Source organism: Nymphaea colorata, chromosome 6, assembly GCF_008831285.2.
Source record: "Nymphaea colorata isolate Beijing-Zhang1983 chromosome 6, ASM883128v2, whole genome shotgun sequence".
NCBI classification, from domain to species: domain Eukaryota; kingdom Viridiplantae; phylum Streptophyta; class Magnoliopsida; order Nymphaeales; family Nymphaeaceae; genus Nymphaea; species Nymphaea colorata.
Window position 1 is genome coordinate 15,358,917 of NC_045143.1, and position 17,241 is coordinate 15,376,157.

The 17,241-nt window shown below is 37.4% G+C and overlaps 1 protein-coding gene across 3 annotated transcripts in view; it reads right to left on the reverse strand.

Annotated features, from left to right (window-relative positions):
• Positions 1–17,241, reverse strand: part of LOC116256166 (kinesin-like protein KIN-14I) — a 54,441-nt gene that overhangs the window by 6,569 nt on the left and 30,631 nt on the right. For all 3 annotated transcript variants that reach the window (XM_031632423.2, XM_031632421.2, XM_031632422.2), the window contains exons 11-21: positions 11,567–11,719; positions 11,334–11,480; positions 11,027–11,227; positions 9,878–10,042; positions 9,619–9,765; positions 9,427–9,504; positions 9,208–9,348; positions 8,561–8,755; positions 8,353–8,479; positions 8,040–8,242; positions 7,707–7,889 (exon numbers count right to left, since the gene is read on the reverse strand). In XM_031632423.2, coding sequence (XP_031488283.1) covers positions 7,707–7,889; positions 8,040–8,242; positions 8,353–8,479; positions 8,561–8,755; positions 9,208–9,348; positions 9,427–9,504; positions 9,619–9,765; positions 9,878–10,042; positions 11,027–11,227; positions 11,334–11,480; positions 11,567–11,719 — 1,740 coding nt within the window. The remainder of the gene's footprint in view (positions 1–7,706; positions 7,890–8,039; positions 8,243–8,352; positions 8,480–8,560; positions 8,756–9,207; positions 9,349–9,426; positions 9,505–9,618; positions 9,766–9,877; positions 10,043–11,026; positions 11,228–11,333; positions 11,481–11,566; positions 11,720–17,241) is intronic.

Below are 17,241 nucleotides of genomic sequence, written 5' to 3' on the forward strand. Positions count from 1 at the left end.
CACACACATCTGAATGGATCAAAGCAAAATCTTCAGAATGACTTGTAGATATAGGGTACGAATCCCTAAAATGTTTAGTCAAATAACACACATCACAAGATAACATAGTCATATCTAGACTCAGTGTTGTACGTATCGTACGATACGACCCCGTATCGCACGATACATACCGTATCGTACGATACGACCCCGTATCGCACGATACATACCGTATCGTTTTTAAATAATGGTACGATACACCCCCCATATCGTAAATTGGGGGTGTATCATTCCTGTATCGCAGGTATCGTGCGATACAGGGCCCGTATCGTACGATACGATGCGATACACCCTGTATCGTACGATACGGGCTGATTTCGCAAAAGGGGGCCCGAGACCTACTTATTCGGCTTCTTTTTGAAAAACAGCCTCCATTCTTCATTTCTCAAGCTCGAATACTGCCGTTAGGGAGGGCGATCGTCCATTTTTACCATCAAAAAGTTGATTTTCACTGTGAAATCGAAGATTAAGGGGTCGATTTGTGCGTGGGTGGTTGATTGTCATTGGGAGGAAAGGGGTTTTCTTCATTTCTTCTTCATAAGCTATAAAATCTCATGTTTTTACCATGTATTCATAATTTTTTACCATATAATCGTAGATTGATAGATTTTGAGTGTTTTTCATTAAGTTTACCATAGGATTTCGTTTTTTTTTTTTGAAGATATAGATCCCACATGGCAATGGTGCGAAAGGGTGAAGGAGAATAATCGCTTGAAACTCAAATGTAGCTTCTGTGGGAATACATTTTCAGGAGGGATTAGTAAAATGAAACACCATTTGGCAGGGACCTCCAAAGATGTGTCTCCTTGTGTTGGAGGACCAAACAAACCCTTGCCTCCATATGTGCGTCAGCAATGTTTAGATATGCTTCATGCTTTACATCAAAAGAGGATACAGAAAGAAATTGAAGAGGCAGATGTGGACTATAATGAGCCTTTGGAAGATGAAGAAGAAGAGGAAGAAGCTTATGAATGTGACGATGAAGATGATACCATTCTAAGAACAGATTTGGAGACCTCAAGAGGTAGAGATCGTAGAGGAAAAGGGATCATGTATGAAGGAGGATGATCTGGCGTAACGGGAAGGAAGAGAAGAGGCACAGCAGATAGGGCCAGGCGTGGTATGCGACCACCTAGTGGTAGAGTTCCTACTGGTAGGTCTAGTGTTGGCTCTATTAAGAGTTTTTTCCCTTCATATACTAGCCCAGGTGGTCAGCCACAGATTCGTGCTGCTATGACATCTAAAGATATGCTATATCAAGCACAAAAGATGGTAGAAAATGGTTTTATGATGCATGTATTCCATTTAATGCAGCTAATTTTTTTTAATTCCAAGCCATGGCAAATGCAATTGCTTCTATAGGCCCCAGATTCAAAATGCCATCATATCATCAGTTGAGGGGTAAAATTCTTCAAGATAAAGTGAAAGAAGTGTCTGAACATTGCGATCAATTGAAATTATCTTGGAAGGAAACAGGTTGCTCCATTATGTCAGATGGATGGACTGATACAAGGTCAAAAACACTTGTAAATTTTCTTGTTTATTGCCCTAAAGGTACAATGTTCTTGAAATCTCTTGACTTGTCTGATGTTCCTAAGACTGCTGAGATTTTGTTCAATATTTTTGATGATGTCGTACAAGAAGTTGAACCTACAAACATTGTACAGTTTATTACAGATAATGCTGCAAATTATAGAGCTGCAGGAGATTTGTTATTTCAAAAGTATGAAACATTCTTTTGGAGTCCATGTGCCACTCATTTTGTCAATCTTATGCTTCAAGATCTTAATGAGATGCATGATATGAAATCAGCCATTGACCAATGTCAAGAGGTAACAAAATTTATCTATAATCATGCATATGTATTGAGTTTCATGAGAAAGTTTACAAAAGGAGTTGAATTGATACGACCTGCACAAACTAGATTTGCCACAAATGTATTGACTGTGCAGAGTGTGGTGAAACAAAGAACTCCTTTGAGGCAGATGTTCGCTAGTGAAGAATGGGCTGCATATCCACATGCTCATAAAAGAAATGCTTCTTTAGTTGTGGATATCATATTTAATAACGAATTTTGAGAATCATGTGTGAAGCTATTGAAAGTTTGTGTTTCATTAGTGAAAGTCCTCAAGTTAGCTGACACTGAGGATAGGCCTTCCATAGGGTACTTATATGAGGCCATGGATAAAGCAAAAGAGGCAATTCGAGACAACTTAAAAGGAAAGAAAAAGTTATATATGCCCATATGGAAGATGATAGATAAAAAGGTGGACTGGACAGCTTCATCAACCTCTTCATGCAGCAGCTTACTATCTAAATCCTGCAATTACATTTTCTCCTACATTTAAGAAAGGCAGAGAAGTCTTAAGTGGTTTGTTGGATTGTATTAACGTATTAGTGGCAAATTCTAGAGAACAAGATGCCGTTAGCAATGAGTTACATCTATATGATACTTGTTATCGGAGCATGGGACAACCTGTCGTCGTTCGAGCCAGGACAACCATGCGTCCAGGTAAATACATAGAAATGTTTAATTTACTTTGCATTTGTTACATTTGATTCTTTTAAAACTTTCACATTGATTTGTTATAACGTTATATTTTTGTTTAGATTTGTGGTGGAATAGGTATGGGTTTGATTGTCCAAACCTAGCACGTTTTGCAATCAAAGTCCTCAGCCAGACATGCAGTGCTAGTGGATGCGAAAGGAACTGGAGTGTGTTCCAACATATCCATAGCAAAAAAAAGAATAGGCTCAAACATAAAAGGTTGAATGACCTTGTCTTTGTTCGATATAATATGAGGTTGAAACAAAGGTAATATAGCTTAAAGTTCACATTTTTTGTACAATATATTTATATGAAATTATATATTAACAAGTTTTCTCTTATGTAACATAGATAATTACAAAAAACATCAGCAAGGAAGCACATCTCAGTTCGATTCTATCAGCTTGGAAAACTTTGACGATCTGGAGCCATGGATTGAGGAAGAACCAGCTACAATATTTGATGATGAAGATCTTGAATGTTTCAACCTTGAAGCTGAAACAACAGAAGGCTTTGTTGATGAAGGAGAGTCTGCTAATGCTATTGCTGGTGCTGAATATGTTGGTGAGGATCTTCCAATTCTTGACGATGAAGATGAAGATGAAGATGATGAAGATTATGAATGATGAATCATTATATGTATCGAACCACTTAAGAGTTATCTATGGTTGTTGAACACTTGAATGTTGTATCATGTATGACTTTATCACTTTATGACTTATGCTTTGTTGATTGAAATTGAATGATATTGTTATGAATTTTGATGTCTATGAAGTATGAATGATGAACCGTGAACACATAATTTTATAGCATTTAGCAATAATAAGTCTATCATTATCTAAAACATGTTTTCTATGAAGAATTTATTATTTTTAATTTTTTCTGATTTTTTTAATGAATTTTTCGATTTTTTTTTAATTTTTTCTTATTTATTATTATTATTTTAAAAAAATTTACGATACGGTTACGATACGTTACGATACGGCGTATCTTAAAGCCCGACCGATACGCCTTACGATACGCGTTTTACAACATTGTCTAGACTAGAACATAAATCAGGAAACAACTGTCTAAGTATTCCAAGAAGAAGATGGCCAAGGCGCTCATGCCATCGCAAGGCCAGCTGAAGGAAGTCCTCTCTACTCTTCTTTGTTTTGCTAACCGCCGTCATGAGAGCTGTGGCAACACGCATGGGTAATTGCTATGACCCCTCAGAAACCAAACCAATGTCAATCCTCTTCTCAGTCACCGAGTCCTGCATGACACAACGATTAGCAGAAAAAATAAGTTGAATATTCAACTCTTTCGTAATCTTGCTAACTGACAAGAGGTTAAAGGGAAGGTGAGGAACATGTAAGGCATTGTGAACTAAGAACTTATTTAAAAGTGAGAGACTCTTCCCTGACTATGGAAATAGAGGAACCATCGGCAAGAGAAACTCGTTCCTGCCCAAACGAGAGCTTATATTCATGAAAAAACTTAGGATTGACGATCATGTGGTGGGTAGCACCACTGTCAACAATCTACTCTCTCATACAAGAATTACCTTTTTCGTCAGAGATAGCAAGGGACAGATTGACTTTCACATCATCTGATGACTCAACCTGACTAGTTTCAATTCGACTTAGGTATGCACGAAGCTCACAAATCTGATCGGCAGATATTGTTGTTTTTCCCCCATTTGGATTAACATCAGAAATAGACTTGTTCCAACTAGAAGCTCTTCCACGACTATTCTTCTTCTCAAGATGCAAATCCCAACAATACTCCATGGTGTAACCGGTTTTCTTGCAGTGAGTACATTTCCGAGAGGGTCGGGTAGCCCCCATAGGAGCTCGGCTAACAAGGGCAGACCTCTCACTACATGTGCAAGGAGCCCTCATTTTCCTTGTTATAACAAGACGTCACTGCTCTTCAACCTCAATGCGAGAATAGACATCCTCAATGCTGACCATAGCTTCTGAATTAAGCATTTGACTTCTAATGCCTTCGATGTCATCACTCAGTCCAGCCAAGAACAAAAACACCTCGTTCCTCCATTCCTTGGCCCAATGATGCAGCTGGTCTTGGGGACAATTCCAAGTATCATCGAAATAGTAGTCAAGTTCCTCCCATTTTGATTTCAGCGCCGCATAAAAGTTAGCCACAGAAAGTTCTCCTTGCCATACAGCATAGACATCTTTCATCAGCTGAGACACACAAACATCTTTCTTCTGCTGACCATACATCTGTTCTAAAATAACCTTAATATCTCTGGCAGTCCTCTTACGAAGAATGAGGGGTTGAATATCAGAAGACACAGAGATAACAATCCAGGTTTTGACTTGGTTGTCCTCAAGAAACCACCTATCCCATGGTGGGCTAGACTCAAATAGTTTAGTTTTCTTCCCATTGACAAAAGCAATTCGCCCCCGATCAACAATCCCCATAGTGATGGCAGCGGACTATCGAAGATAATTATCCTTGGAGAGACGAATAATGGTGACTTGAACAGGAATGTTTTCAGTTTTGGAGACCCCAAACATCCTGCCCGGTCAGTACTAGCAGTCGATGAATTTGATTCAGCCATCACAGTGCAATAACCTTTTCAAAAAAAAAAAAATCAAACAGGGCACCAAGGCTCAAGTCCAAGCAAGTCCAAGCACGACGAAGCAATGATGGCAGCTGCGGGCAAAAGCAGGCGATGGAGATAGCAAACTTTGGCGGCAGCAAGATTCTTCATCCAAAACGAACATAAAACTCAGAACCTTGTCGGCTCTGATACCATGTTGCAACAGTTTCGTGAAGAACAGTAGAATACAAAGACAAATGTAATGTGGAAAAACCCTCGACTCGAGGGAAAAAAACCACGATGGAGATCTCTGGTGCCCACTAGCAGCCGGTCTATCTCGCTCTCTTAATTTTCATTAACTTGAAATAAGGGTTACAAAGGCTTAAATAGAGCTCAACATGAACAACAATTCGGATAGGGTCCAAACCCGGACCCACACATACAAACACGTCAACAGAATCAAAGACTAAAGAGTCAACAAACTGTTCAAAATGGTACTCAGGCAGACCCTTGTAAAGAATGACTTTAACTTCATTGCCAATTAGAAAGGATGAGGCAGTCCTTAGTAGATTTTCATTGACCAGGACCACTTGAAAGGTAGTGAATAGTTTTAGTTAAAGCACTTGAGTAAATGGTTAAATTGCAAGGTTCTTAATAAAATTGGGCTGGTGGCAACCATGAGAATTGGACCAAGGCTGTAGTTTAAGGTAGTTGTGAGACAGCTGGAGAAGCATAAGTTAGTGAATGAGAGAGGAAACATATAACTGTCAATGACGCACTGGCAACCTTATGAAATTTTCAAGAATGTATCATATTGCATACTTACTCCATACCCCTATCTGTCCATATTGTCTACTCTTTTTCTAACTTTTGTCCTGTACCATTGTCGTAAGTAGACTTTTCTGTTAGATCTGATTTAGTCCAGAACTTTGTGTTACTTTACAATGATCTATTCTAGTATTGCAAGTCATGTCAAACAGAAAATAAGATGACTGGTTCTTCTCAACATTGTCAAGCATGGTATTAGAGCCACACGAGAGTGGAAAAAGGGAACTCGGGGTTGGAGGACTTGTGATAAGCATGTGCTGGACTGTGATGCTCAAATAAATCTGTTTACCTTCTAAAATTTGGATACATCTGAGGTATGATTTGTTGCATAAAGCCTTAAAGCATAATGTAAAACAAGATTTATGATATTCTCATCTAATTTCTTTATCAGATTTTGGAATTTTGCAGGTGTTTTTGGGATTGAAAAATGTTATTTGAAAAAGTTAGTTTTTCACAAATACCATGTCATGATACAATAGTTATCTTGTTTTGGATCCAATCCACATGGGCTACAGTAAGCATCTTATGATGTTGATCCAAGCAACCATGTTTGCTGAAATGGCCATGCTTTCTATCCAGGTATGCAGTCATTCGACATACATAGTAAGTTAAGAACCTGTTAGACAAGGAAACATACTATTTTGACGAAAAGTGAGAACTACATAACAAATACAAGTACAAATGATATATATATGGATATTCAAAGAGAAAAACATTGATAAAAAGTGTTAAGGACCATGAAATGGCTGTGGAATATGATGCCTGATTCGTATCCAAAGACAAGAAATAACAGTAATGGACCAAACTCGGAGGTTTACAAGGGGATCAATCCATCCGTATATCACAATCAACAAAGGAAGTACAGCAGAGATATAACTACCATGTCAAAAACAAACATGCACATAGCACAAAAGAATAACAAAGAAAAAGTCGAAAAGTCATGAATTTTTATGTGATTTTTAGCACTTAGGACCACATAATGCCAAGCTTATGGGAAGCGAGGAGCTCCCTACACTTGGAATGAATTATAGCACAAATAGTTCACACAGGCTTCTTGGATACGTCTTATGAAAAAATAAGACGTATCAAGAAATTAACGATACAGATAACCAATAAGTTGATGTCTTTGTAACTGTTTTAACTGAAAATGTAAATGATTTATTCGACAAATTTTTATAATAAAATAAAGACAAAATACTTAGTACTTTTTGAATCACTATCACAATCATGGTTCTTCACTTATACATCAGAGAGGTTTCTCATGCGAGTTTTTCATTTTTTTTCTTAAGAAATGTAGGGAAATACAAGAATTACAAAATATGTGACAAATAAAAGAAAGTTTATGAAATTAGACACTCGTCCACAATTTTCTACAAAAAATATTAAAAAATAGTATTAAAAATTTTACAAGAAATTGAGAAATGGACAACATACAACTAAAGTACATATAAAAAGGATCTCACTAAAACTGGGGAAAAGAATGTAACATTGTGACATAATAATGCCAAGAAGTTTATTATTACGCAATATGCTGAAAATATCATAATATTTTCCTTATAAAAATGTTTCTTTTTTCTCAGGCGATAGCATTATAATATTTTCAAAATTTCAGTGACAATGATTTGAATGCCACTTCTTGCACATAGCAGATACTACTGAAATGTAACTAAAAAAGCCAACCGGTGATAGCCTGCCCAAATTGTCTAGAAATTGGAAAGGTAATTTAAGACCAAAAATCACCTTTAGAGAGAAAAGGAACCTTTTATTGCCGCGCTTTAAAATCTTGAACAATTCAGCAGTAGCTCTAGGGGTCAGACCTGGGTTGCTATCAGAACCATATATTGTATATGTCTTCCCAGAACCAGTTTGACCGTAAGCAAAAATGCACACGTTATATCCATCCACAGCTGACTGCACCAGATACTGCTTACAAAGAACAAAACCATAGGTTAGACAGCAAAAAGAAAAGTGTCATCAGAAAAAAAAAATTAAGAAAAATAATAAAATCAAAATAAAACAAAAGATAAGTAACGAAGACTAAGCATACATTAAAGTAAAAAACTAAAAATACACCTTTGTATCTTCAAAAACATCCTCTTGAGAAGCACGGGAATCAAAGACGTGATCGTAAATGTATTGTTTTGTTTTTTCAACTTTCCAGAGATGTTCAACTGTAAATTCATCAAGACTCGTGACTACAGATCTTTCTTTGTCTGCAATTTCTTTGTCAGTTAGAGGACGAAGACGACAATAGACTCGTATCTTTCCCTTCATATCTGATTTGAGAAGAAAAAAGGAGAAATAGCATGAGAAAGAACACGTTAAGCTATGCACCACAAAGAAAATATATTTTTAAAAAGAAAATGTGCTAATAGTTTGAATTAACCTTCTATGGTGTTGAAATAACGCTTTCTTAATACTTGTTCCTCCTTGTAAAGTTTCTCAAATTCAATTAGTTGGGCACCTTGCTTCTTTAAAATTTCAGCAGTCTGTGCATTTTTTCTATCTATATCCTGGTTAAACAGAAAAAGCAAGCTTTAATAACTAAAGGAAAAAACCAGCAGCATTCACAGCAAGTATAAAGTAAAATATACCTCTTTCATTTCTCTAAGTTCTTCTAACTCTTTTAAACTACTTTGTAATGCGTCAAGCTCATTATTCCTCATGGTTAGCATAGATTGTGCAACAACCAGCTCCTGTGTAGCCACAGACAATCTTTTCTCCAACTCAGATATTTGAATCTTGAGTTTCTCTTGCTCTTGCACTGACTTTTTCTCAAGAATGTCCATCTGTGATGATCAAATAACCACAATATGAATATATATATATATATACATACATAAATCTAGCAAACTAGTAAGGAATGGAGGAAACTGGTAACTTAGAATTTAAGATAACTACAACAAGAATAAAGAGTACATTCTTCGCAAAGAATAAAAAAGTTGTGGAATGAGAACAAAAAATTGTTAGCAAATTATCAAGTGGGTGAGCTTTTAAAATTTTTTAATTAGTAAATTAATCTGGGCATATGACAAACAATGAAAGTCCAAAAGAATATGGTTGAAAAAGGTACAGAGGAGATGAGAACTTCTGTAAACTAAATGGACGACTTTTCTTTCACTAAGAAAACAAATGAAATCACAGATATGTTCACATTTCAGCGCGATTTTTTTTAGAATGGCATGCCAGTTTCTGAAGACATGCAAAATATTTTTGGTGAGGCACAAATAGCGGGTCATACCTCCTCAGATTTTTTTCTTTCTAGCCAGAGTACTTTCTGCTCCAGCAGATGCTTTTCATTTGCCAGTTTCTTGGTAATTTCCTTGGCAGCGAGCACATCCTCCAGATGTGCCTTTGGTTCTGCTCTCAGTTTCATGTGTGTCTGTGTTCCAAGACCAAATTAGCTAAATGCTCAATTTTACTGAAAAAAAGTACTTTCTGCTCCTGCAGCTTATTTTACCAGGTTCCTGGTCGTCTCCTTGGCAGCAAGCAGATCCTTTGAATGTGCCTTCAGCTCCTCGTCCAATTTTGTGTGCATCTGTAATCCAACATGATGTTAGTTAAATTATGAATTCTACTGCCAATTAATACAACTATAACTGCCTTTTACTACAAAGACCTAAAAGCCACATTTATGTTTCTTTCCTCTTACATTATATACTGAGGGTGTGTCAATTCCACCAACACAGCTGCGAGTGTCCGTCAAAATTACTACATCACTTTTATTTGTTGACATCGAGCCATTGTCCAAACCCATTTCGAACTTCACTTGCACATTATTCTTCATGGTCAAGGCATCCTGTGAATAGGTTATACAATATTCAATATAACTGCAGCCTCTTCACATATGTAGCCATAACATAAAATCACATCCCAGACAGTCTATCCTTAGAAGCAAGAGGCCAAAGTACCTGCAATGCAGAATCTTTTTCATCACAGAGCATCTTGTATCTATCACGCTCAGCCATAATATCCTCAAGATTTTGCCTCTCTGACTGTAGAGAAAATTTTAATCGCTCTAACTCCTCTTGCATTTCTACTTCTCTCTTTTGTTTTTCCTGTAGTTCTTCTAGAAACTACAAATTGAAAGGGAACAAACATGAGAAAACACTACAAAAAGCTGAACCTGAAGTTTAAAATTCACCGTAAATCTGCCCGAAATATAAAGTAGCATGATTTAAGTACATAAGCAGGATTTCAGCTGTCATAGAAGTATCCACGTCAACATTATTAAGCAAGTCAAAATTGCAATAGTGAGGGCTCCTCATGAGCAAAAACAACCAATGCAACATTCTCAAAAGTGGAATGCATGAAGCATTATGATGATGTCAACTTACATACTACTAAATACAAGCACAACATTATTCAAATAAAATAGCTAAAACCTAAAAATTTTTTCATTACGTTGAATTAAAAAGCACAAACTGAAAAACATTATTTACCTCAGAACTAAATAAAGTTGATCATCAACAAGCTCTGTTGGATCACAAATGGAAGCAAGTGATGCAGGACGAGATGGACACATTACTTGCACATGGTACATGGGATCTAATTTTCCCCAGTGATGCTATTATTGTTGGATGTAAGTCGGTCTATGCCATTAAATACGATTTGAATGTGGTTGTTGAATGATACAAAGCAAGCCCGAACAGAAAAATTCAAATTGAAAGAGAAAAAAAAAACACTTTGTGTAGTCAGTGTATATATATCACATCTAGATATGGTCAGGGCCTCAAATCCCCACTGCGATTACAGGTTGTTTTGGTCGATATAGAAAGTCTCAACAATCTTTAGGAAATCTTCATTGAGCTAATCACTAACAGCAAATGAACAGAACATTAAAATTCGAGGAAGCATACTATACTGAAGAATTAAACAATGTGAAAATAACTGACCATAATAATACTTTTCCAACTTGGTATAAACATCAGACACTTAGAATGACAAAGTTAATGGGAAATAAGTTTTCAGAACCTCTTACATAGTAGACCAGCATTATGGTTGGGTTAAGGGAAGCAAATTAATGTCAATCCATGAAAGGATTAAAAACATCAACTTACACAATCAGCTTTTCTTTGAGATTGTTCAACTGCATTTGTTAATTCTTCTAAACGCTTTTCGTATGCATCCACAGAAGGAACTCTAGGAGACTGTGAGATATCTCCCTGCACGGAGGCGCTGGCTATCGACCGAGCCTTTGAGTACCTACGCAGCATTACATCATTTATGTGTGTCTGAAGGGCTACACATATTTCCTCTCCCTATAAGGTAACAGCCATATATAGGAATCAGAAAGAGTATAAATGAGCTAATACTTTGAAAGATACAAATCATAGAACACCCAAAAAAACTGTAGCACAAATGCACCTGTTTAGTTTCAAACTGGAAAATATGAAGTACACCAGCAACTCTCATCTTAAAGAAGACAGCAGTGTTGCTACTGCCAAATTGCATAATGTCCCTCAACTCAGCGGAATGCAGATATTCCTTTGGGACTGGACGGAAGAAATGAACCTGTAATTTTACACAATCAGTCTTGAAGGTTTTAGCAAGTACAACAGAACTAGAAAATCTAAACATGCAAGATAAGAATGACAAACCCCACGCTTGTTGATGCCTAGTATAATCCGACCAGGAAGAAGTCCTATGGGGTCATCGATCTTGCGAACAGCAAAGAAAATTGAGTTTCCATAAGGAAGAGTTTTTAATATTCGAAGGAACTGCTGCCTTGCATCATCTCTTGACAAGTGCTCCTGTGAAGGTCAACAAAATCCCCTTTCACTAAATCCAATCAAATCCAACTAGGTAAGACAACCTCAAGCATATAAATGAATATAAATGTGTTGTCATGGGCAAGGATACACATAAGATCAAAGGAAGATGGGGAGAGAGAGAGAGAGAGAGAGAGAGAGAGAGAGAGAGAGAGAGAGATCACTTCCATAGGCACCAGTAAAAATGCATCCCAAATGAAAAAATTATCAAACAAATACAGATAGAGGGCAACTACAAGTACTTAGAAACTAACTTAAATTGTCCAAGAAATGGATAAAGCAGGCATAGGAGGCCAAAAACTGAAGAAGACATAACTAAATTATCTCAGAACTGAAATAGGATTAATCTTCATTGTGAGACTAAAGGAGCATGTACCAGAAAAGAATAATAAAAATTTAACACATATATAATAGCATCTTCATCTGTCACAAGGATGCAGGTGCAGATGTCACATTTCTCAAAGAAAAAAACAAAAAAGTCGGATGCAGGTGCAGTAATGGCAGACACACATAAGTACATGCGCAGTTACATGCTTATAGACATATATCATAATGCCCCAACCGAAGACTGACATGAATGCTTGTTTGGCAGTCCCTAATCTGCCACATAGTTTCACACTTTGCACCCTAAAAATGCCACGAACCCTAGATAACCATAGGCACACAGGCATATAAACCCAAGGCTGACTCGGGTGTTTAATCTTGCAGATTCTAAACCACCCGCCATTAGTAGATATTGGTATATAAACCCCTAAAGATTTACACATGTATTTATATTTACATTTATATTATATATACATATAGACACAGAAATTGATAGGTTTCAGATTCTTAGATGGTAGTTCTTAAGAAACTATTTCAGCCCTTGAATTTTTTTTTTTAGAGATTGGTGGCTGAGGGAAAAAAGAAAGAAGAGAGAAAAAGTTGTGACTTAATACTAGATGATGAAAATGCCCTATGGACAAAATCAAAAGCCGAGATGGTTTCTTATGAGTCTAGGACCAAAGGCTCTCTCTCTCTCTCAAGCTATATATCATATATATATATAGTCCCTGAATGGTGACTCTACAATTGCTTGACATCAAGGGACACCAAAGGATCGCTATCCGATCTGATGCCATTAGACGGCCATCGTCGTTTTTTTTTTAGAAAAAAAACATAAGATGCTCCTTCTCCCGCTCACTACAGGCTCTCTCTCTCTCTCTCTCTCTTTTAAAACCCTGTTCTTGCCCTCTCTCTCTTGCTCTCGTTCTCCCTGCCTCCTGCTCTCATCCTCCCTCTTTTGCTCATCATCCATTGCCCCTCACCTCCCTTGTCAGCCCCTCCCTTTCTTGCTCTCGTGAGAGGGTCATTCTCACTCGCTCTTGCTCTCTCGCCCTAGGTTTTCGATGAGAGCTGATCAATGGGGAAGTCACTCAAGAGGACCCAGATCAAAGAATTAGGTGCAAAGGCTACTGCTGCTGTTGGTGGTGGTGGCATCATATTAGCTATCACTGCTAAAAACATTACTATGGAAGGGTTTTGCATTTGCAATTGTGGGTTCCATGATTCTGCACCTTTGAACCCAAAGGAGAGATTTGTCTACATCTGGGGCAACTGTGAGACCCAGTGCCCAGGGCAGTGCACCTAGCCTTTCCACCAGCCTCTTTATGGGCCTCAAACTCCAACACTGGTAGCACCAAATGGTGATGTGGGTGTTGCTGGTATGATCATCAACATTGCTGGTCCAATGGCTGGGGCAGTGACCAATGTCACAACTATCGTTCTCGGGTTTTCAAGATTTTTCTTTTTTTTTTTGACGACAAAGTTGTTTTTCTCAAGAAAATCTCGGGAAAAACTTGGAAAATTTAAAAAATAAAAAAATTAGGTATAAATGAAATAAATGAGAAACTAATAGGAAAAAAAATAAGACTATATAATAGTGATAAAAGGAATGTTTTAATAATAATAAAAATGATGAAATTAATTCAGTCTAAGTTTATATTTGAAACCATCATAAGATCAACACTAAAAAGTAGAAAAAATCAGAAAAAAATCGCGAAATAAACACGATAATAACGCGATAAATATTTTTTCCTTTTTCTCAAAATATCACGATATTTTCCCTTTTTTCGTTTTTCTTATTTTTCGCATTAATATCACGATATTTTTGAAAATATCACGATATCTATGACACTGGAAAATAAGCAACCCCTTTGGGAATGGTTACTTCCAAGGGCCCCAATCTGCAGCTTCAGAAGCAATTTCTGCCTGCCCTGGAGTTTAAGGCAAAGAAGGTTATCTTGGCTATGTTGGAGAGCTGTTGAACGACCCTGATACTGATGGTAGCTGCAATGCACACGGTGTGAATGGCCGCAAGCACTTGCTGCCCGTCATGTAGAATCCCCAAACCTCTTTGTGTTTCACTCTCTTGATTCTTCATCTCTTGTGGGTTGTGATATGTGCCTCATGTACAGATAAATTTCATGCAGTACCTATGAAATTTGTTGCTTGTTGCAGTTGTTTCTTTCGTTTTTCCTCTCTTGAACTTGTTTTTTACTGAGATTAACTCATACGAACACGTTCAAGTCGTATGGGAGAGAATCAAAGATGGAATGCAGTTGACAAGGCATCGGATCAGACACATTAATGTAGACAGTAACATATGACTAGTTCTGGTGAAGAAATGATAAAGGCAGAATGTCAAACCAAAAACCCTAGATTATGTCACTATCTCCAGTTCATCTTTAAATTGAAAATAGAGAGGTCTCTCCTTAAGTCGGAGCCCTCAAAAGTCAACAAAATAGTTCAAGTCTTAAGTAAGAAGATTAGTAAATAATACCAAAAAAAACACTAAGATGTTCTTTCTTTTCAATTGGTGATTACTTGGATCTCACTCCTTGGGGCTTCTGTTATTTTTGTTCCTTTCTCCTATCTGAAGAGACGACTCTCGTGAACCATCTTTCATGAAATAATGTTGTGTGGCAGTGCAGGTCTATTTGCAAGACCAATCTCACTCAATTGAAAATTCGTGTAAATTTTACTCATTGTTTAATTTTCAACATAGATCAGACTTCCTGAGTTTAAGAATTTGTACACGAACTAAACATGGCTTCAGACTCTTCTTCCACCTTCACAACATGAGAGGACATTGGCATGTTACAAAGTGATATTATTTTACTTGGGCGAGCCCTAATCGAAAATCTGAGGTGAAAGCGACAATGAGTGTCGCGAGGCGCTCACGAGAGCAAAAGAGGGAGGGATAGAGGAGGGAGGTGAGACATGAGAGGGAGAGGGAGGACAAGGAGAGAGCAAAAGAGGGAGGGACTAATAAGGGATGTGAGAAGGGGAGGATGAGGGGCAAGGGATGAGAGCTAGAGATGGATGGTGAGAGCAAGGGAGAGAGAGAGAGTGAGTGAGTGAGGGCCTCTCGTGAGTGGGGGAAGGAGCAGCTTGCATTTATTTAAATAAACAACGATGGCCATCCGATGGCATCACCATTCAGGGATTTTATATATATATATATATATATATATATATATTTGTCACATATAACGTGTAAAGGTATTATACGGCGAAGAATTTCTCGGATATAATACGGCAAAGTTGTATATCTCAGGAATATCTCGGCAAAATTTTAAAAATTTTAAAAAATCCTGAAATTATAAAAAAATAAAATAAATCACAAATTAATTAAAAATATTAAAAAACGCGAAAGAAACACGTACAATACGTGTTTTCTAGATTCTGACATTTAAAAAAAAATGCATCTTATTGTCGTTCTATACGGCTGACTTATTTTTCATGTGTTTAAACGCATCTTTTTCGATTAAGACGTGATGTTTGTGACAATGTATATATATACATAGGCTATGTCATATGGGTGCTTCTAAATGGCTGCCACACCCATGTCGCACCCATGTCGACGTTGGTGCTGCTGCTTTTCCGACACAGCCAAAACTGGCCATTTTAAATGTGCACATAACTAAACTATCTCTAATAAAAAAAAGTTTATTTGTAAGTATAGATAAATAAAACTACTAAACAGTTAAATAACTACGTAACAAACGATTTATACATATATACACACACACATATATACACATCATCCCTGCACCCGCACCGAAATCTTTTTGAAAAGTTGTCGCATCTGCACCCGCACCAGCTCCCACAACCCACAGCCATGTGACATAGTATATAAGTCAATGCTGCTATGTGCTAGATAGTTGCTAGATCGATAACATTTAAAAATGCATTGCTAAAATGCCATAACCGTCAATAAAGCCAACATAAACGGTCACCAACCATAAACTGTGGCTAATGGCAATCTAGTGTCGATTTTTTTAGCAACAAATTTTTAAGTTTTAACCATCCGTCAGTATCCAGCACATGATAGCATTGAATTGTGTTCTCTCACTCTCTCTCTCTCTCTATATATATATACACACACACACACACACATATCAATCAAATGCTATAGGAAGCTTTTACAAATTATAAAAGGTCCTCTTTGTGAATTATCACAAGAAAAAAGTAAAAGGTTTTCTTTGTAAATCGTAAAAAAAAAAGGTTAAAATAAAAATTTTAAAAAAAAGAAAGAAATCCTAAGACTAAAATATCTTGCTATTTCTCTCTTGCTCTACCCATTAATGTAAGAAAAGAAACAGCACCACCCTTGAATTCATAATTCTATGCCATTTTTCAAGACATACTATTGCTCATAGAGAAGACGATTCCAAAAACAAACTCCCAGTTCTGTGTGGACTGAATCAGAGGATAGACACAGAAGGGAACCAGGCGGACCATCAACCACGATGGAAACCAGGCGGAACATCAACCACGATGGAAACACCCAGGAAACCAGTGGAAATAGAATTTCGCAAATTTATTGGGGAAGATCCATTGAGCTGGGTGTTCAAATCAGAACAATTTTTTGAGTGTCAAGGAATCAATAGAGAGCAGAGGGTGAATCATGCAGCAGTACACTTCGAAGGATCTGCAATAAGGTGGTACCGATGGATATTGGCCCTATCAAGGGAAACCGAATTGGGAGACGCTGGTAGAAGCACTAACTGCTCGTTTTGGCCCCTGTACATAGTTGGATTACAAAGTTGAACTCTCCAAAATCAAGCAGACAGGTTCAGTAATGGAATACCAAGAGAGATTTAAAAGCATCAACAATATGGTTAAAAGGTGGTTGGTGGAAACCTTGGTGGGGGCTTTCGTAGGGGGGTTGAAGGAAGTGTTGCGAGTAGAGATGCAGGCCCAGAAACCAGGAAACCTAGCAGAGTGTTTCGAATGGGCAAAAACAGTAGAGGAGAAATATAAACGTCTCCACGTTTTAGGGCATGGATGGCAAGAGAACAGAGGGTTGGCGAAGGGACACATGAAAACAGAAAACGCTGGCAACCCCAGTCCCAACATGAAGCCCATCATCCCCAAGCCATTTGTTCGACAGTTAACGCCTGAGCAGATTAAGGAAAAGAGGCGACAAGGTATATGCTTTCACTGTGATCAGCCATTGA